At 44.3% G+C, this 21,558-nt stretch overlaps 1 protein-coding gene across 1 annotated transcript; it reads left to right on the top strand.

Annotated features, from left to right (window-relative positions):
* The first annotated feature begins 12,374 nt into the window (after positions 1 to 12,374).
* On the top strand, positions 12,375 to 18,349 carry LOC124028929 (ETS-related transcription factor Elf-3-like). The gene is made up of 9 exons (XM_046340828.1): positions 12,375 to 12,699; positions 13,311 to 13,501; positions 14,657 to 14,887; positions 15,000 to 15,086; positions 15,197 to 15,316; positions 15,545 to 15,631; positions 15,772 to 15,882; positions 16,535 to 16,736; positions 16,994 to 18,349. Exons 2-9 carry the CDS (start codon positions 13,318 to 13,320, stop codon positions 17,106 to 17,108), a joined length of 1,137 nt encoding a protein of 378 aa, XP_046196784.1. The 5' UTR covers positions 12,375 to 12,699; positions 13,311 to 13,317; the 3' UTR covers positions 17,109 to 18,349.
* Positions 18,350 to 21,558: the final 3,209 nt, after the last annotated feature.

Raw genomic sequence — 21,558 nt, 5'->3', positions numbered from 1 at the left:
GCCTCTTTGGTAGGGGGTACTGGAAGCTAGATCGGGATGTCCTGGAGGAGCAGGCTTTTGTTGATTGGTTTTATGGTTTCTTTTGGAGGCTTGAGGGCCTCCGGTCCATGTGCGAGGGGGTGTTAGAGTGGTGGGAATTAGTTAAAGTGAGGATTAGGGCTTTTATAATAGGGTATTGCAAGAGGAAAAAAAGGGAGGAGAGGAGTGAGGTGGATCGTATCCAAAGGTTAATAGAACTCGAATACGAGGCAGGCAACCTCGGCGGGTCGTTTGACTGGGAGAGATCCGCAACACTAAAGGCGCAGCTCAGGGAGTTGCAAGAGCGGAAGGCTCGAGCTTTCCTTGAGCGTGCGCATAGTGGCTATCTAGAACATAATGAGACTTGTTCTGCTATGTTCTTTAAGTTGGTTAGGGCAAGACAGAGTAGGAAGGTAATGCATGGTGTTAGGGAAGAAAATGGTAGTATAGTTAGAGAACCAGAGGATATGGTCAGGGTGACAACTGATCATTTCCAAGGTTTATTTAAGGAAAGGGAAATAGATGTAGAGCAGGGAAATGTGTTTTTAGAACACTTGTCCAGGCGGTTGCCGGAGGACATTAGAGAAGTGATGGACGCCCAGATCTCACTAGAAGAGGTTGAGAGCGCTCTTAGGAGGATAGGAAAAGGGAAGGTGCCTGGGATGGATGGGCTGCCGGCTGAGTTTTATCTCAAATTTTGGGGTATACTTGGACCAGTGGTCCTCGAAGTTTTGAAGGCCATCCTTGAGACGGGGGTCCCGGGGGGTCAATGGCTGTTGGTGTGCTGTCACTTTTATATAAGAAGGGGGAAGTAACAGACCTTGGCAACTGGCGGCCGTTGACCATGCTGTGTGTAGATTACAAGCTACTTGCAAAGGTTTTAGCAGACTGGTTGCGCACAGCCCTTCCCTACGTCGTTCATGAGGATCAGACGTGCGGGGTAGAGGGCCGCTCTATTAGATGGAACCTACAGTTAATCAGGGACTCCATCGCTTGAGTTGAAGATTGAGGTCTGCATTTAATGGTAGCAGCGCTAGATCAGGCGAAAGCCTTCGATCGCGTGAATAGATCCTTTTTATTCAGAGTGTTAGGTCGATTAGGATTTGGGGAGAAGTTTATAGGATGGATTTGTACATTATATGTCGGTGCGGGGTGCCGAGTTAGTGTAAATAGTCACTTGGGTGACGTGTTTGACCTCTCGTCTGGGGTCAGGCAGGGGTGCCCACTCTCGGCTCTCCTCTTCGTTCTGTACATGGAGCCTCTGGGGGCTGCCATTAGGGCAGACACAGGGGTGGAAGGTTTGCTGATCCCTGGAAGTGGTGGGCTGCGTGTTAAGATGACGCAGTACGCCGACGACACTTCCTTGCTGTTGTGCAAGGACTCGTGCCTGACAAGGTCCCTTGCCATCTTTGGGGATTTCACCCGAGCGTCGGGAGCAGTTCTGAACCATGCAAAGTCTTCCGTCAAGTTTTTCGGAAGATGGCGCGGTAGAACGGATGTGCCTGGGGGGTTATATCTCTGTGAGGGAGCCCTGAGGATTTACGGGGTCCATTTTGAGACCTCCGGCTCAGCGACGCTAAACTGGAACATGCGTATCGCTGTGGTACATAGGAAGCTAGCAATGTGGAAAGCTAGGTATTTGTCTTTTATGGGCAAAGTCCTGGTCCTAAAGGTGGATGTGTTGCCGTCTCTTTTGTATCTGGCATACATCTACCCATTGCCGGCTTGTCTGAGGAGGCCTCTAGTGAGTCTTGTGTTTCAGTTTATGTGGAGTGGCAGGTGCGAGTGGGTCGCCAAGGCACGCATGATCTGTCCCATCGGGGAGGGAGGTAGGGGGGTACCACATTTCCCCCTCAAGCTGGACACAATTTTTGTTTCTTTCTTGTTAACGGAGCTTGCTCAGCCAGTGATACACCCGTCCGGTTACCTCCTGCGGGTGTTTTTCTCGTATCAGGCGAGAAGCATAATGGTGTGGTCTAACACGGGTCCTCGGGCGGAACAGCTGCCGTGGCACTTTGGTCATGCGGCCAAGTGGCTGCGTGCGCACCCTGAGGTTGAAGTTGCCTGAGTAGGTTTAGATCATAGGCACCTGTACGAGGAGGTCAGAAAGGCAGGGAGTCCGGCGCCTGTAGTGGGCATCTCGGAAGTAGTCTGGGAGGGAGTGCAGGCGCGGGGTCTGGACCACAGGCTCAAGGACCTGAATTGGTTGAGCCTTCATAAGTGTTTGCCGGTACGTTCCATCTTGTACCGGTATAATTTGGTGCAATCCCCCACCTGTCCAAGATCCTCTTGTGGCAGGGAGGAGACTGTGCGCCATGTCCTTTGGGACTGTGCCTTTGCCGGAGTAGTATGGGCTAGGGCACGGGTGTTGTTAGGTTTGGTAAAGGGGGATTTTGTATTGACGTGGGCCAGGTTAGAGAGGGGTGTAGGGAGAGCGAGAGGGACGGATAGGGACAGGTTTCTGCTCTGGCTTCTCATGAGTCTCTTTAAACGGGGGCTGTGGGAAGCATGGCAGAACATGGTGAAGACAGGGAGAGATTGGGGGGTGGAAGGGATAGTGAGGAGGGTGGAAGGAGATTTGAGGGGGAGGATGAAGTGGGAGGAGAGGAAGTGGGGGCAGCATGCTACTTGGGAGAGGTGGAAGGGGGGTTTAGGGCTGGGTGTCATTTAGATTTGTAAGAGGATAGATTAGGGACGGGGAGATAAGGGAGAGGTATTTTGTAGGGTGACGGGGAGGGAAGATGCTCCCCTGAGGTTTTGTTTGGGGATTATGTTTAGTTTAATTAGTTTATTTAAAATACCATTATTTGTGTATGTATGTAAATTATGAGTTGTAAAGAATGAATGGTATTGAAGATAATAAATGATTTTTTATTAATAAAAAATAAAAAAAGATAGGCACGGTCACTTTGGTTTTTCTTTTTTACTTGTTTTGGAAGAAGAGAACGAGCGCCATTCTCCTTGCGGAGATGGTGCTAAATACATCAACACGGTCGGTCCCTGGGATTGGGCTGGCCAACACGATTCGGTTTGCTTGGAAGGTAAAGGAGTTGGAGCCTTTAGGACGGGAATCTTTTGGAAGGATAATATTGATGGGGATTCTAAAGCTGACGGTGAAGGACGTGATTTGAAAAAAAAAATAGGCTGTAATTAGGTTTTTACGTTTGTTGTTTTTGTATTTTATTAGTTATTTCATGTATCGTTCCGTTTTTCTTCATTAAAGACATGAGTAACCACCACGCTGCATTTCGGTCCGACTCTCTTTCAACAAACGAAGAACGCCGTTACAAGTACAGTGTTTAAAGAAACAGATCTGTGACTACAGTAAATCTTCCACTGTGTAACTCAATGCTGAGGGGGGGGGTTTCCTATCTCCAGCACCACCTCCCTGCTCCCAGGGTTCTCTGTGGGTTATCTCTGTGGGTTCTACGTGGTACTGCAAAATGACAAATAGAATTAGCTGGTGAGTCACCATTCAAACATACAGTCAAATAGTCATCCGCTGAATATGGACCCGATCATTTATACCAATGACGCTGTGATTATTAAAACTTCTTGTGACTCTCAAACCCGGGTCCGGGAGCGTAATCATCGCCTGACACTAATTAGCATAACGCAACGGACATAAATCTTCCTAGAAAATATTCCTATTCATGAAAATCACAAGTGAAATATATTGGAACACAGCTTAGCCTTTTGTTAATCACCCTGTCATCTCAGATTTTCAAGATATGCTTTACAGCCAGCGCTAGACAAGCATTTGTGTAAGTTTATCATTGACTAGCATAGCATTATGCCTTGCTAGCAGCAGGCAACCTTGTCACGAAAATCAGAAAAGCAATCAAACTAAATCGTTTACCTTTGATAAACTTCGGATGTTTTCACTCACGAGACTCCCAGGTAGATAGCCAAAGTTCATTTTCTTCCCAAAATATTATTTTTGTTCCGTTTGTTCTTCACGTTTGGCTGAGAAATCGCCCAGAAATTGCGGTCACAACAACGCTGAAAAATATTCCAAATTAGCTCCATAATATCAACAGAAACATGGCAAACGTTGTTTATAATCAATCTTCAAGGTGTTTTTCTAATATCTATTCGATAATATATCCGTCGGGACAATTCGTTTTTCATTAGGACCGATTGGAGTAATCGCTACCTCTGTATTTTACGCGAGAATCACTCTGGGAGACACCATGTGAACACTTACGCAATGTAGCCGCCTACGGCTATTCTTTAACAGAAATGCATAAAACTACGTCACAATGCTGTAGACACCCTGGGGAATACGGAGAAAGCGTAAGCTCGTTGATGACATGTTCACAGTTCAATAGGGACTCATTGGAACGCAGCGCTTTCAAAACCTGGGGTACTTCTGATTGGATTTTTCTCAGACTTTCGCCTGCAACATCAGTTCTGTTATACTCACAGACAATATCTTTACAGTTTTGGAAACGTTAGTGTTTTCTATCCGAAACTGTCAATTATATGCATATTCTAGCATCTTGTCCAGACAAAACAGTTGTTTTTTTACAAAAATTAAAATACTGCCCTCTAGTACCATTATCCTCATATTACATTTAGCTTTGATTTGAGGTTTGGGATTTGAAGGCATTACAGTATTAATGCTAGAACCCTTAATTGAAAACAATCACAAAGCGGCTCCCCTTTCGCTAAAAAGATATAGAATGGGGCTGGGAATATGTAACCACTCATTCATATGCAGAGCTATGGGTGGAAGAATTGACCATCCATGATATCAAATGTATAGTTTTAACCATGTTTTGAAGCTATATCGTGTTTGTTTACATTTACTTTGTTTACAAACACTAGAGTAAACAAGCTTATATTTGGGGTTCTGATGGGGTACTACTGTTGAACTAAGCTCATGAGGCATTAAGAATAAGTTATATTCTTCAAGAATCATTGGTAATATATCATTAATTTACAAGTCCACAAATATATATAGCAGCTAAGGATTCTAGTATAAATGGGTAGTTTGACACTATCCTGCACTTTCACTGTTGTTCCACCAGACGGGAGTGTGAGTGTGTGTGTAGTAACAAGAGGAGGACGCTTCATTGACTATCACCATTCTCTCTCTCCCTCTCTCTCTGTCACACACACATACACACACGGTGAGGTCATTGCCGAGGTCTGGTCCCAGATTCTCAGACATGACATCACTGTGTGAACATCAACCAGGTGGGGTAGATGGGCAGAGAGCACCCCCCCCCATCCTCTCAGCACAGTTTCTGTTTTCCACTGCTTTCTCTCCTTTGCCCTCTTTCACTCTACTATCTCTCTTCTCTCTCAGCTCTACAGATCCCCTTAGTACTGAGACCACTCTCTGGCCAGGGCGTTTCCTCTGTAACTCACTGGCCTGTGTAGCGGAGGGGGTTGAGGCTGAGCTAAAGGGATATGGGTGGGGGGATGGAAGGGTTAGTGAATGTGTAACTGACATTTTCTCCTCTACCAGACCTTGGCTGCCCAACAACATACCAGTTACCTAAAACTGATCTCACAATTACTGTCTGACCTGATTCAAGGTTAACAAAATGATGCATTACGATCCCCATTAGCTGTTGAACCCTTCCTGGGGTTCACACAGAACATTCCATAATACAGAACTTCATACATTTTAAAACAGCACACACAGCCTACATATCAATACATATTTTTATTTAACTAGGCAAGTCAGTTAAGAACAAATTCTTATTTTCAATGCCGGCCTAAGAACAGTGGGTTACCTGCCTTGTTCAGGGGCAGAACAACAGATTTAACCTTGTCAGCTCGGGATTTGATCCTGCAACCTCTTGGTTACTGGCCCAACGCCCTAACCACTAGGTCACCTGCCGCCATAGAGTTGTGACCTGTCATTCAGAGCAGGTGGGGCAGAGCCCCACATTTTTTAAAAATAATAAAAATAATACTAAAAATATAAAAATATATATAAATCTTGCCTGTTTTGCATGTTATTTTTGCATTAATATGTGTCACATATCAGTTTGCAAATAATGTATAAAAAACAAACATAATTGAGACAATAAAGCCGCATACAAACATGGTCTTTTTTTGTTTTCTTGTATAAGGCATCTCCAAAAAGCAGGTGTTTATGACTAGCTCAGTGCTTTCTGTGGTGGTCGGGCAAGCCAAAAGAAAATGCAGAGCGCTGTGTCGTGATTGGCTCAGTGTTCTGTCACTGATGGGGACTCTACGTAACCAAGTACAACCTGAAGATCAATGACGTCATCATGATTCCACCTTGTTTTTTTTCAGTTTACAGTTGTTTTGAAAGCACCATAAATCAAGAAGATGCCAGACTTTGGTGACAAAATTTGCCCACGAAGGACTGCCGCGCCATCTTCCTGTCCAAAGATGTATTGTATGTATTGTATGCTGCATAAATGATAATATGCCAGGGAGATTTGTACAGTATACTGTAGTTAAGAAAGTAATACTAAGTGTATGTTGTGGAGTAAGATATTAGTAGCCCATGTGCCCCTCATAATTCGGGTTATTTACCCCTCTTAATTTCCCCTACTGTTCTGACTTGGTGGTGGACATGTAGCCTATAACCTGTTTTAGATCAATGTAATCATTGGATATTGTAAGAGCTTTCATTGTCTGCTTGTATGCCCCTTTTATTTATCCGACAGTTCTGACTCGGGGTGTACAGGGAGAACACCGTAAGAACGGCCCATGTTCTGGATTCTGTCGCTGTACTTTTCATAAGTGCTAAACAAATAGTTATATTGACTACGTCCGTCCTAGCTCACTCTTTAATTTCTTAATTGAAATTACGGATTGCCTCTTATCTGCTTGTCGTCCGCTTATGCCATAGTTTGTACATCTCAATTGTCATTATTGGCCACTTGAGACGCTAGCGTCTCCCCTATACATAAAAGGTCTTTCTTTGCAACACTTGACCACATGGTTGGACAATAATCAAGATAAAACTAGAGACTGCAGGCAGGTCATCAAAATTGGTTGTCTATCCATGTCCTGAGGATGTCGCGAAATGCCTTCAAAACCAGCCACTAGGAGCATTGTGGATGGGGTTGTTGGATAGGCTTAATCACATGACTCATGACTGTTTTTTAATTTAGGGTTTTAACCCTACCCCAAACTTTAACCCTTATCTTAACCATTTGGAATGGGTGCCTAAATGTAATGTTTTAACCCTATCACAACCCTTAACCCAAACCTTAACCATTTGGAATGGGTGCCTAAATGTAATGTTTTAACCCTATCACAACCCTTAACCCTCACCTTAACCATTTAGGCAATGAGTGCCTAAACTTATTTGACATTTGGAGAGACTTTGAAATGTAACATTTGGAGAATGTGGATGAACATCTAATTCTTCATTAAGACTATGAGACCTTACACACACACACACCCAGCCCAGCCTCACTAGAAGGGACAGTAGCAGTGAGTAATGGCAAAGGCAAGAAAAAGGAGACTGACAACAAGTGATGGAATTTATCCAGTTGACACCACACCAGTGAGCCTTAAAGGCATGAAACTACAATTCATGAAAGCCTATGTCTCTACACCAACCAGTCCAACAACATTCCTGCCAACAGCACCGTTTTCCATTTTACCATGGATAGGAAAGGAAGGTGAGGGGCCTTATAGGCGTTATGACATTTTGGGGAAAGGATGGTAGAGGTTACCAGGTGAGATCACTAAGGAGGTCAAAGCCGGTACAAAACAACAACTGTCTGGTTATAACCATAGACTCTTAACTAGAAGATCTGATTCATTCATTCTATAAACTCTGATAAAACTCCAAGAAAGCAATTGTATACTGACAACATGCCGATACTGTGACGGGAAATGCTATTTATAGTCTCTTGTTTGTTTACTCAGTAAGGCAATGATAATATTTGTCCTTTAAAGTCAAAGCCTTACCAAACCTTGTACTTTAAGACCCCTTTCCAAGGAAAATAAATAACGCACAAGAGATTGCATGTATTATATAGAACTTAAACCATTATCACCCTTTGAATGATATGAGCTAAGATACTCAGGCCTCAGTCTTTGCTCTGAAGAATCCCATCCATGCATTAACTTTGTCAGACACTAGGAGGTGACAGTGAACCACAACAACCCACAGTCCCCTGCCGACTGCACTGAAAACCACAACACCAAACACACACCTTAACCAGGCTCTACAGCACACAATCAAATGATTACATCTATTTGCGTAATGGTTTATTGTCCCACTAATTGCAGACAGGGTCCAGGGTCCATTCAGCCTACAGTCAAACAGCTCACTGTCTCTGCTCTGTGTCCAATTGTCGGTTCAGTTTTGTTTGAGTTTTTATTTGCCTTGTCATTTTTTTTTTGTTGGTGGGGGTGTTACAGGAACAATAGTCATTTCAATTTACACACTTAGTTTATACCACAAGTACCCAAAGGCTGACACTCTAAAAAAATTAATTAATACATACAGTGCATTCGGAAAGTATTCAGACCCCTTGACTTTTTCCACATTTTGTTACGTTACAGCCTTATTCTAAAATTGTTTAAATAAAACTAATCCTCATCAACACACAATACTCCATAATGCCAAACCGAGTGTCTTCATTGAGAGATAAGGAGCTTTGGTTTCTGATGAAGCTTAGGTCCACTGTCCACACAGACGTTCACATAGGTTCATTTGGAAGGGGTGTAAATACAGTACTAATTTCGCAATTGTAAAAAAAAGAAGGTAAAGACGCCCCCCCAGTGCTCTCACTATCGCCCCCTATCTTTGATAAAAACAGAATCAACTATTTCCAAAAATTCTGTTGTTCCGTCTCAAAACTTACTTACCCAAACTGGTACATCCAGAGCAAAGAGGGTTTGTTTAAAAACGTTATCCTCAAATAACCTTCCAATTCTGAGATTTTATTTCATTGGGATTTATTCAGCACAGATGCAAATGCAGTTGCACTGTTTTTAATACAACATTTAATGGCATCACCATAAAATCTGAGGATCATCAACTTTTTGATAATCATTATGAATTCATTCAATTCATTTTCAAATTGTTAACAGAAAGTAGGATTTTGTAGCAAGGAAAAATTTAAGTGCCATCTTGAGGCTCTTTTAGTAGATTCTGAAAGGTTTATCTGGCAGTAATACACATGATGATCAGATAGGCTCATATGTCGAGAAAATAGAGGACTAGATAATAGTACAAAATCAATTTGGGAAAATTCTTTGTGCCTTTTTGAATAGAAAGTGTACTCTTACAGTTATGAGCTTGCCAGGCATCAATACGGTTGTAATCAGAGAGCATACTGTATGTTGGAGTGCCTTGGTTGCCTGTGGATTGTAGATGGTCTTATTAAAATTGTCCCGCATGTGAAGAATGGCATTCATGTCCAATTCACCAGTTGGAATTCAGTTAATTCTATCAATGTGCTGTTAAGAAAAATGTAAAAACTTTGGATCATATGAATTTGGAGCATACACATTAACTAAGGCAACTTTCTTTCCATTATGGATACATTTAAGGAAAGTGGTCTTCTCCTTTACCAAAGATGGGGATTTTGAGTTTATTATGTATCATTATGATTACACCTTAGGTTTAGCTCTCTTTGATCCAGATGCAGTTTCATCTAATGACACATTGACCACATTGCCTCTCACTCTTAATTCCATGTCTCAGTAGCTTCCAGTTAGAATGTACTCAAGATGCTGCACCCCAACATATTACACCTGTATAACCAGAAAATCATATAGGATTAAGGTCGTGTTTCAAGAAACAGAAACAGACTAAACAACTAAATTAATTTGTCTTGAGTGTCTGAGGTAGATAGCATCGCTTGAGGATTGCCCCCTGCCACGGACTGGCTCTTTACGCATATATGCCTGTTTGCACTCTCTGCCACGTTGCACCCTGCCACGGACTGGCTCTTTACGCATATATGCCTGTTTGCACTCTCTGCCACGTTGCACCCTGCCACGGACTGGCTCTTTACGCATATATGCCTGTTTGCACTCTCTGCCATGTTGCACCCTGCCACGGACTGGCTCTTTACGCATATATGCCTGTTTGCACTCTCTGCCATGTTGCACCCTGCCACGGACTGGCTCTTTACGCATATATGCCTGTTTGCACTCTCTGCCATGTTGCACCCTGCCACGGACTGGCTCTTTACGCATATATGCCTGTTTGCACTCTCTGCCATGTTGCACCCTGCCACGGACTGGCTCTTTACGCATATATGCCTGTTTGCACTCTCTGCCACGTTGCACCCTGCCACGGACTGGCTCTTTACGCATATATGCCTGTTTGCACTCTCTGCCACGTTGCACCCTGCCACAGACTGGCTCTTTACGCATATATGCCTGTTTGCACTCTCTGCCACGTTGCACCCTGCCACGGACTGGCTCTTTACGCATATATGACTGTTTGCACTCTCTGCCACGTTGCACCCTGCCACGGACTGGCTCTTTAGGCATATATGACTGTTTGCACTCTCTGCCACATTGCACCCTGCCACGGACTGGCTCTTTACGCATATATGCCTGTTTGCACACTCTGCCACGTTGCACCCTGCCACGGACTGGCTCTTTATGCATATATGCCTGCCATTGAACATCATTTTGTCAAATTGCTTTGCTTATACACCTTTTACATGCATAATTTAAAGTGTAGTTTATAGTGTTTACACCGTAGTCTGTCGTATTTTAGTTTACAGTGTTTATAGTGTACATACTGTATGTTGACTGTGTAAATTCTTGTCTATATACTCTCTCTGTACATATTGTGTATCGTCTGTAATTATATTGTGTATATTCTGTTTATTGTGACGGAATTATTTCACTAGGTCATACAGAATTCCTGGTACATGTGAATGTACTTGGTGATTATGGCAACTGAAACTGCCTTATGGTAACCGTATTGAGTGCGTGATAGGTCCTGCCGTTGGGTAAACGTGTGGAGCTGGCTGAACCAGTCCACTGGGACAAACTGAAACAGGAGGTAATGTTACTGAGAGGACTGTGAAAGCTTCAGAGTCAGTGTCAACAGTAAATAATGGAACAAATTATTTAATTCCTTAGAGATAAACAAAGCGGTGACAGCGATGGTGGATATTACATAATAAAACAAACTAGATCAACCATGACTGTTGATTAATTAGGAATGTTTACAGTGACATCATCCTGTAGTTCTGTTCTTAGACAGAACAACAACCCCCTCACTCTCACCACCACCACCCCATCCACTCATCCTCTCTCACCCGTTCAACTCCCCCTCTATTCCACACCATCCTCTCGTCCTCTCTCACCCGTTCAACTCCCCCTCTATTCATTTACATCCTCTCTCACCCGTTCAACTCCCCCCCGATTCCACACCATCCTCTCATCCTCTCTCACCCCTTCAACTCCCCCTCTATTCCACACCATCCTCTCGTCCTCTCTCACCCGTTCAACTCCCCTCTATTCCACACCATCCTCTCATCCTCTCTCACCCGTTCAACTCCCCTCTATTCCACACCATCCTCTCATCCTCTCTCACCCGTTCAACTCCCCCTCTATTCCACACCATCCTCTCATCCTCTCTCACCCGTTCAACTCCCCCATCCTCCCATCCTCACTCTCAACCCTTCAACTCCCCCTCTATTCCACACCATCCTCTCATCCTCTCTCACCCGTTCAACTCCCCATCCTCCCATCCTCACTCTCAACCCTTCAACTCCCCCTCTATTCCACACCATCCTCTCATCCTCTCTCACCCGTTCAACTCCCCCTCTATTCCACACCATCCTCTCGTCCTCTCTCACCCGTTCAACTCCCCTCTATTCCACACCATCCTCTCATCCTCTCTCACCCGTTCAACTCCCCCATCCTCCCATCCTCACTCTCAACCCTTCAACTCCCCCTCTATTCCACACCATCCACTCGTCCTCTCACCCGTTCAACTCCCCCATCCTCTCTCACCCGTTCAACTCCCCCTCTATTCCACACCATCCTCTCGTCCTCTCTCACCCGTTCAACTCCCCCATCCTCCCATCCTCTCTCACCCGTTCAACTCCCCCATCCTCCCATCGTCTCTCACCCGTTCAACTCCCCCATCCTCCCATCCTCTCTCACCCGTTCAACTCCCCCTCTATTCCACACCATCCTCTCGTCCTCTCTCACCTGTTCAACTCCCCCATCCTCCCATCCTCTCTCTCAACCCTTCAACTCTCCCTCCATTTTACCCGATTCTTCTGTCTTGCCTTTCCATTCGACACACCCACCAATGCTCCTGAGCTTCGTCATGGAGAGAAGGGAGGGGGCTAAGAGACAGTATAGCAGGACGGTAGGTTTCTTTTGTTTTTCACAGTTCTCGGTGGGGGGGGTGAGAGAAGAGGAGGGAAAGTGGGGTGAGAGAGGGGGGTGTGAGCCATGATTTAAAGGGAGCATGGAATTCCCCCTCTGAGTTAGCACTCACCTGGCCCCTCCCACATGCTTTTCTAGAGTATAAAGCCTTACACCTGCTGCTGGATATACCTGTGAATCTATGAAACTAGAGCGAGAGAGATTAAGGGAGAGAGACAAGGTAAAGAAGGAGATAAACCGTGGAGTATATTGACAAACTCTTGGAGTGAATCACAAACACTGGACTCTAAAACAAACAGTGGATTATTATTGTTCTAACACCTTCTCATTGCTGCCTGTCGGTTGCCTCAGAATCAGGTACGTGCAGAAGTGTAGGTGCTCTTTGGGGAGTAACGGGGTGGTTGCTTGGGTCTGAGGTCACATGGACCTTTGCAGCATGTTTTGAAGAAACCTCCAATTGATTTATCCAATTTATGTTGACATATCTGTAAAATATTGGGGAAAGTCAGTGGGTCCTTCTGTAGCTCAGTTGGTAGAGCATGGCGCTTGTAACGCCAGGGTAGTGGGTTCGATTCCCGGGACCACCCATACGTAGAATGTATGCACACATGACTGTAAGTCGCTTTGGATAAAAGCGTCTGCTAAATGGCATATATTATTCATCCACAGCAGATTAAAGAAAACAAAAACTGGTGTATATTCACACACAGCCAAGGATTTTGCATTCATGACCCACTTCAAACAGTGAATACAATAAGAAATGGGTGAAAAGGTTTACTGTCACATCAATTTCCAAATGTTTAATGTTGATCATCCTTCTCCATGCATCAAATGGCTCACTCAATTGTCTCCTGGTTACAGCAACTATACAACCGACTATCTTAATATAATTATTATATTTGTTCATTAATCTATATCCATAATCAGCATCCTAACTGTACATAAATGAGTTTCTCTCCTGGTTGCAGAGAGCCCATGTCGTCTGCCAGTGAGCTGTGTAGGGTCCTGACCAACGCCAACATGACCATGTACCAGACTGGAAGCTCCGAGCCCCTGCAGCCTCAGCCGCTGCAGCCCAGTCTCACCACCGTGTCTCTGCCTGCCACAGGAGACCTGCTGCAGCTCTCAGACCTCTCCACATGCAGCTCGAGCATACTGAGTGAGAACACAGTCTTATTTATACTTATTTTGTACTTTTTTAAATGTATTATTGTACAACAAAAACATAAGTCTCAATATACTGAAAAATGATGCATTGCACCAGATTTAGCTAACTACAAATGTTAATCTGTAGTCACCTGGGTGCTGTAGGTATCTTATATCAATGCCTCTTTATAATCACTTAGCAGGTGATGACATTATGATATCTTTAGAGGGGGGAAAATACACTGAAACTGATTGACAGAAAAGGAGGATGTGTCATTTTCTCTGCTTAGTTATCAGCATGTGGGACAATTTAGTCAGTGTGGATGTGTGTGTCATCTTTTCTGTGGGGATCTTTATTCAGTTTTAGCGGTTCTTTGGTTTTGGTCACCTTGTTGGCTGGTGACGTCTGTGGATATTTCCCATTGTCTCACCCTGGAAGAGACATGTCTGTTGACTGAGCCTGTCGGCAGACACTCAGTCAAAGACCATAGTAAAACACATGTCCCGTAGCCAAACTCCCAGACAGACAGGGGATTGGCTGAACCGTGCAATGACCTAATTTAGAAGGCTGTTAAATCATTAACTGGGACAATGTTTTGTCTTAAATTGAGGAATGTTTTTCATCTTTCAGATGCCTCAAGCTTTATTTGACTTGCCCTGGCCTAGCCAGTGATAAGTAGTGATTAGAACTGTTTAGGTAGTTGAGGTAGTGTTTAACGACACAGGGCAGACATAAACTAGAGACAGGCGTTCTGACTCCCTTAAACCACAAACTCAGGTTTCACAGATCAGGAGCTGGGTTCTTGTGTGGGTTGGCACTTCATTGAAAGGCTTCAGTTAGTCAGTATCTTGTGGTTTAACTGGGTGGTTAGACTGACAAGGTTTCTTATGGCTCATTGACAGATTGTTCAATCTCAAAAGAGGGATGGTGATTTTACAAGAACAGCATCATGCCTCACACACACACACACACACACACACACACACACACACACACACACACACACACACACACACACACACACACACACACACACACACACACACACACACACACACACACACACACACACACACACACACACACACACACACACACACACACACACACACACACACACACACTACACAAATCTGACACCCATTCCTCCTCTGTATCCTCCTCTAGTTCAATGGTATGACCAGAACCCTCAGTACTGGAGCAAGCAGAATGTGTTGGAGTGGATCAGCTTCTATGTGGAGGGCAATACGTTTGATGCCAGCACACTGAGCCTATCCTGCTGCTTCATGGACGGATCCATGCTCTGCCAACTGACCAGAGATCAACTATTAAACATGTTTGGAATGTCTCTCGGGGCTCAGCTCTACCAAAGCCTGATGGAACTCAAGGCCAAATATGGTAAGGATCTGACAAAAGTGAATTGAATAAACATTATTGATGATCCTTAAAACAGCAGCAGACGCATGCATTTGGTAATGATTCAGTCATTTAATTTATTTTTGTGGTCCAGATCTAAATGAGACCTGTAAGCTCCTGGACAACTTCCTGCATGAGTTTCTAGACTTTCCTCTGCTCAGCACAGTAGAAGTAAATGAAGGTAAACACATCCTCTTGTCTATTCTTCATACTTCCTATCTCAGACTGACAAACCGAAGCCTTGAGTGTCAAATGGACACATTTGCTTACGTTGTGATGTTACTGTTACAGTTGTGAAAGAGACAAGCTACAACGACTTCTCCCACGTCTTCAAGAACTTCAACTTCGATAACATGAAGCCGCTCAGCGACCACGGATACGAGTCCGACAGCATGCACAGCTCCTCGTCAGGTGAGAGGTGTCCCCCTTTTCTCTTCTTCTCGTTTGTCATCTTTCCACCTCATCTCCTCTCATCTCATCTCCTCTCATCTCTGTTCCCCCAATTCTTCTCACATCACTGAATCAGTATGTGATTGGTCTGGCCTGTATCACTGAGCCCAAGGCCTAGTTCATCGATGAAGGCAGGATGAAGGACCGGCCATATTGAAAGTGTATTCCCTCCTCTCTCCCTGCCCCCAGGTGGAATGCTCAGCTTCCAGAACCCCAGCTCTCCAGAATCCAGGAGCAGTGAGTCCGACCCAGAGTTCTCCTACCCTCAGATAGCCAGTGAGTACAACTTTTCCTAAGTGGACTTAACAATCTTGAACTTCCGGTGGTGGTTGAGTATGATGGGTGAGCCTTTAAAGTGCATGTCTCTTTGAAAGCCAGTCTGTTATTCTAAACTCCTGAACCATTGTGTTTGACAGAAATGCACATAAAGACAGAGAGGGGAGAGATACTGAAGAGAGGCAGAGGAAGACCTCCCAAACACAGCCACGATCCCAGACACTACCAGAACTCCAAGAAGAGCAAACATGGTGAGTGGCTCCTATCATTCTAACACACACACACACACACACACACACACACACACACACACACACACACACACACACACACACACACACACACACACACACACACACACACACACACACACACACACACACACACACACACACACACACACACACACACACACACACACACACACACACACACACACACACACACACACACACACACCAATGTCAACAACTGTTTTCAATGGTGCTCTGTAGAAGCATGGTTTTATCAGTCATGTGATAGCATACATTTTGCATCAGGTACTGAAAACAGCCACAGTCAAAACATCGCAGGTGTTTTTAGGTCATAGTCTGTTAACCATGTGCACGCACGAACACACACGCACGCACGCACGCACACACACACACACACACACACACACACACACACACACACACACACACACACACACACACACACACACACACACACACACACACACACACACACACATACACACACATGCTGTGCACACTCGCAAATAGAGTATGCACATACACACGCTTGCACACACACATACTAACATAAACATACCTGCTCTACCTCATCCTTGCTTGCTTTAGCACAAACACACCTGTGCTGTTCACACACACCTAACTCTTCCTCTCCCCTGTCCCCCGATAGTGCCCCGTGGAACCCACCTGTGGGAGTTCATTAGGGACATCCTGATCCACCCAGAGCTGAACCAGAACCAGGGACTTATGAAGTGGGAGGACCGCAGTGAGGGAGTCTTCAAGTTCCTCAAGTCTGAGGCTGTGGCCCAGCTGTGGGGGCAGAAGAAGAAGAACAGCAGCATGACCTACGAGAAGCTCAGCCGCGCCATGAGGTAGGCAACCATGGAGATATAGCAGTACCGTCATGCCAACTAACCATGGAGATATAGCAGTACCGTCATGCCAACTAACCATGGAAACCCTAATCCTAGCAACCATGCTTGGCTTTTGGGTGCTAGCTAACTTAATAGAGTCAACCAGTTGAGGATGGAGTTAGAAGATTGATAGAACAATGATGACATGTCTGTGAAAAACCATTGTCTTGTCATGAGACTAACCAGTGGCTCTCCTTCCTGCCTCCCTCTTATAGATACTACTATAAGAGAGAGATCCTGGATAGGGTGGACGGTAGACGGCTGGTCTATAAGTTTGGGAAGAACTCCACCGGCTGGAAGGTGGAAGAGACCAGGCTGCATGGCATGTGAGACACAAGAGTGGCAGGGGTGTTAACTGGACAGAGCAGTCCCTTCTGTCCTATTGTACTGTAGATAGGACAACCCACTCTCTGGTCAACAGCCCTATACCTGAAATAATATAAAGACACTAACTTCTCTTCTTCCAGGGGAGGTGTTGCAGAAAAGCCAGTGTTTTTGGCTCCAGTAGGTTTTATGAACCAGTATTGATATTTTACTGTAACTAGTATGTTTGTTTTGTTTAACTGTGTATCTGGATTTTGGGTCAGGAATTGTTGTGGACACCGGTTTGGGCCTACATGATGGAATGTCTGTTTTCAGTTATATTCTCCATGGGATAGATAATGAGAAAAAGGCATTTATGATTGCATTTATATAAACACTTTATATTGTGTGGGAGTAACTCACCTTATGTGTCACTATGACAACCACCTGGGTATATGGGCATTATAGTTTTTACTGTGGCAATATCAGCACCGGGCACATATATTGATCTGTTTTTAAAGTGCTTGTTTATTTATATTTTCTATATATACTGAGGGACAGTAGCACTTAACTATAATTGCATATGTCTAATTGCAAGACGGCTGGTTGCAAAACTTGTGACTTCTAAAATGAGCCATTGTTTAGAATAAAATCAAATAACATTTTAATTGTCACAAGAAGTGTAGACTTGCAGTGAAATGCTTACTTACAGGTCCATTTCCAACAATGTAGAGTTAAAGATAAAGAGTATATTGTTCTAAAATATAAAAAAAGAGAAGAGCCTCATGTTGTGTTTTAACCTTGGTATTAAAGGGCTTGTGTTTAATGATAAAGCTGATATGGAGGGAGGAGATGACTGGAGGACAAAAAGAGAGAGAGAAGAGAGAGAGGAGTAACTAAATGAAGGGATACTCATTATAAACTATTGGTGACATGAAGTGTATTTCTCTCTTTCAGCGTGAATGTTGTCTATAAAGTATTTATCCTTTATAGCCATAAAAATCTTCATGTACCTCACCAGACCAGACCAACATCAAAACAGTTTGTATTAATAATCAGTTTAAAACAAATCAATGACTGTTCTATATAATTGTTTATTATGTTATTCAGCTGATCTTTTCTTCTTCTGGATCACTCAATATCATGTGTATGAGAATTACATCTCAGATTGTATCGTTGCTGATATATTTACACCCATGTATGTACAGAATATTGTTTTATTTTGTATTTAAGAGTCTTTTTACGGAAATAAACTATGTTTGAAATAATGTAAATGTCTGCGTGTGTTTAGTAGAAATCGATTATGTTTTTGTGTCTGAAAACAAAAGCCATATAGCTCACTAATTGAGCTCAAATGTCCTTTGAATTAACTTTTTGCAATCCACTCTGTGTAAAAGCATAAGCTAAATGACTAAAATGTGAATGGAAATATACACTACATGACCAAAAGTATGTGGACACCTGCTCTTCGAATATTTAATTCCAAAACCATTGGCATTAATATGGAGTTGCTCCCCGCTTTGCTGCTATAACAGCCTCCACTCTTCTCGGAAGACTTTCCACAACATGTTTGAATATTGCTGCAGGGACTTGCTTCCTTTCAGCCACAAGAGCATTACTGAGGTCGAATACTGATGTTGGGCAATTAGGCCTGGCTCACAGTCAGTGTTCCAATTCATCCCAAAGGTGTTCGATGGGGTTGAGGTCAGGACACTGTGCAGTCCAGTCAAGTTCTTCCACACCCATCTCGAAAAAAAATGTCTGTATGGACCTTCTTTTGTGCACTGGGGTATTGTTATGCTGAAATAGGAAAGAGCCTTCCCCAAACTGGTGCCACAAAGTTAGAAGCACAGAACCGTATAGAATGTCATTGTATGCTGTAGTGTTAAGATTTTCCTTCACTGGAACTAAGGGGCCTGAACCATGATAAACAGCCCCAGACTATTATTCCTCCTCCACCAAACTTTACAGTTTGCACTATGCATTGGAACAGGTAGCGTACTCCTGGCATCTGCCAAACCCAGATTTGTCTGTCGGACTGCCAGATGGTGAAGCATCACTCCAGAGAACGCGTTTCCATTGCTCCATAATCCATGGTGGTGAGCTTTACACCCCTCCAGCCAACGTTTGGCACTGTGCATGTTGATCTAAGGCTTGTGTCCGGCTGCTCGTCCATGGAAACCCTTGTGTCCGGCTGCTCGGCCATGGAAACCCTTGTGTCCGGCTGCTCGGCCATGGAAACCCTTGTGTCCGGCTGCTCGGCCATGGAAAACCTTGTCCGGCTGCTCGGCCATGGAAACCCTTGTGTCCGGCTGCTCGGCCATGGAAACCCTTGTGTCCGGCTGCTCGGCCATGGAAACCCTTGTGTCCGGCTGCTCGGCCATGGAAAACCTTGTGTCCGGCTGCTCGGCCATGGAAACCCTTGTGTCCGGCTACTCGGCCATGGAAAACCTTGTGTCCGGCTGCTCGGACAATAACAGCACTTACAGTTGACCAGAGCAGCTCTAGCAAGGTAGAAATTTGACAAACTGACTTGTTGGAAAGGTGGCATCCTATGACAGTGCCACGTTGAAAGTCACTGAGCTCTTCAGTAAGGTCATTTTACTGCCAATGCTTGACTATGGAATTTGCATGGCTGTGTGCTCAATTCTATACAGCTGTCAACAACGGTTGTGGCTGAAATAGCAGATCCACTCATTTGAATGGGTGTTTACATATTTCTGTATATATAGTGTAGACTCGAGGACACGCAATTTGGATCCAATTTACTCTTCACATCTGAGTGTCATGGCTGATGTTTGGGAATTTAACAAGGAAACTCAGACTCTTTCAGTCAGTGCACGCTGTCAGGGTGTAACAAAGACACAGGGAGTCAGGAGTTTAATAGTGACGAACATTTCAAAACATGCGAATCAACTCTGCCTGGTGAGTAATGATACAGATAAAGGGGAAGTAATCAGGGTAGTGATGAAGTCCAGGTGTGCCTAATGATGCGTGGTTAGTAAACTGGCAGTGTTGAGCGATGGAGAGGGAGTAGATGTGACACAGGGCCTCGCCTTAATATCTCATCTGGAGTGTGAATCTGTCAGCAGCACTCTTCTCCTGCCAACCACTATCAGACAAAACAATAAATACAGACTGAATTTTCATTTCCAAAGTTATTACGTAACATTGAAACACTATTTTGCACCTGTCTCTCAGTTGCAATTGTCTCTGGTTGACACAGGCGTACACTTATAGTCCTCCTAGGGTCACCATCGTCATGGTGACAGTAATTACTGATACACCACCATCGTCATGGTGGCAGTAATTACTGATAGACCTCCATCGTCCTGGTGACAGTAATGACTGATAGACCGCCATCGTCCTGGTGACAGTAATTACTGATAGACCTCCATCGTCCTGGTGACAGTAATTACTGATAGACCGCCATCGTCCTGGTGACAGTAATTACTGATAGACCTCCATCGTCCTGGTGACAGTAATTACTGATAGACCTCCATCGTCCTGGTGGCAGTAATTACTGATAGACCTCCATCATCCTGGTGACAGTAATTACTGATAGACCTCCATCGTCATGGTGGCAGTAATTACTGATAGACCTCCATCGTCCTGGTGACAGTAATTACTGATAGACCACCATCGTCCTGGTGACAGTAATTACTGATAGACCTCCATCGTCCTGGTGACAGTAATTACTGATAGACCACCATCGTCCTGGTGACAGTAATGACTGATAGACCGCCATCGTCCTGGTGACAGTAATGACTGATAGACCGCCATCGTCCTGGTGACAGTAATTACTGATAGATATTGTCTGTGTTGTCTTTTTTACATCAAGCCTTCTGGTTTGCAACAACACAACCGTGAGCTTGGCTCTTCATTATGATCCATCAGTACATTTACAGACTCTTTTTAAATGTATTTTCTGAGAGGACATTGAGGAATGTGACAGCTGGGGCAATTCTCAGACAACGGACCAGAACTGCTGGTTACACACGCACGCATGTCTGTACACACATCATTCTGGATGGAATGGTGACTACTCAACTGGCGAATGTGTTGGTTTAAACTCTCTTTTATTCTAAATTGAACTTGTAACTGATGTTATCATGTTGTAAAGAACACCACACAACCTGGACAGGGTTTCTGTCTGTGAGAGTGTGTGTCACACATGTTTACGGGCACGCGATCCGTGTGGAGTGGATGTGGTGTGATGCATGTGGACAGTGGTGGGGCCTGTTTGAGTTGTTGTAATGTTTCAAAGGCCAGACACCAGACTATAGATGTGTGTTACTTTTCACAAAGGCTCAATTTTTTCCGAGCGACAGTTGAGATTAAGTTGGGGGTTAACTGCTGCCTCGTGATTTACACCTCAGTCGGATCCTCACTCCCTCACCTGAAATATTCAGACACACACTCACACTCAAGAAAGACATAACTACACTATGGCAGGAGATTTCTGGGCATTCCATTT

Source organism: Oncorhynchus gorbuscha, linkage group LG03 (genome assembly GCF_021184085.1).
Source record: "Oncorhynchus gorbuscha isolate QuinsamMale2020 ecotype Even-year linkage group LG03, OgorEven_v1.0, whole genome shotgun sequence".
Classification (NCBI taxonomy): Eukaryota; Metazoa; Chordata; class Actinopteri; order Salmoniformes; family Salmonidae; genus Oncorhynchus; species Oncorhynchus gorbuscha.
This window is presented reverse-complemented; position numbering and strand designations above follow the sequence as displayed.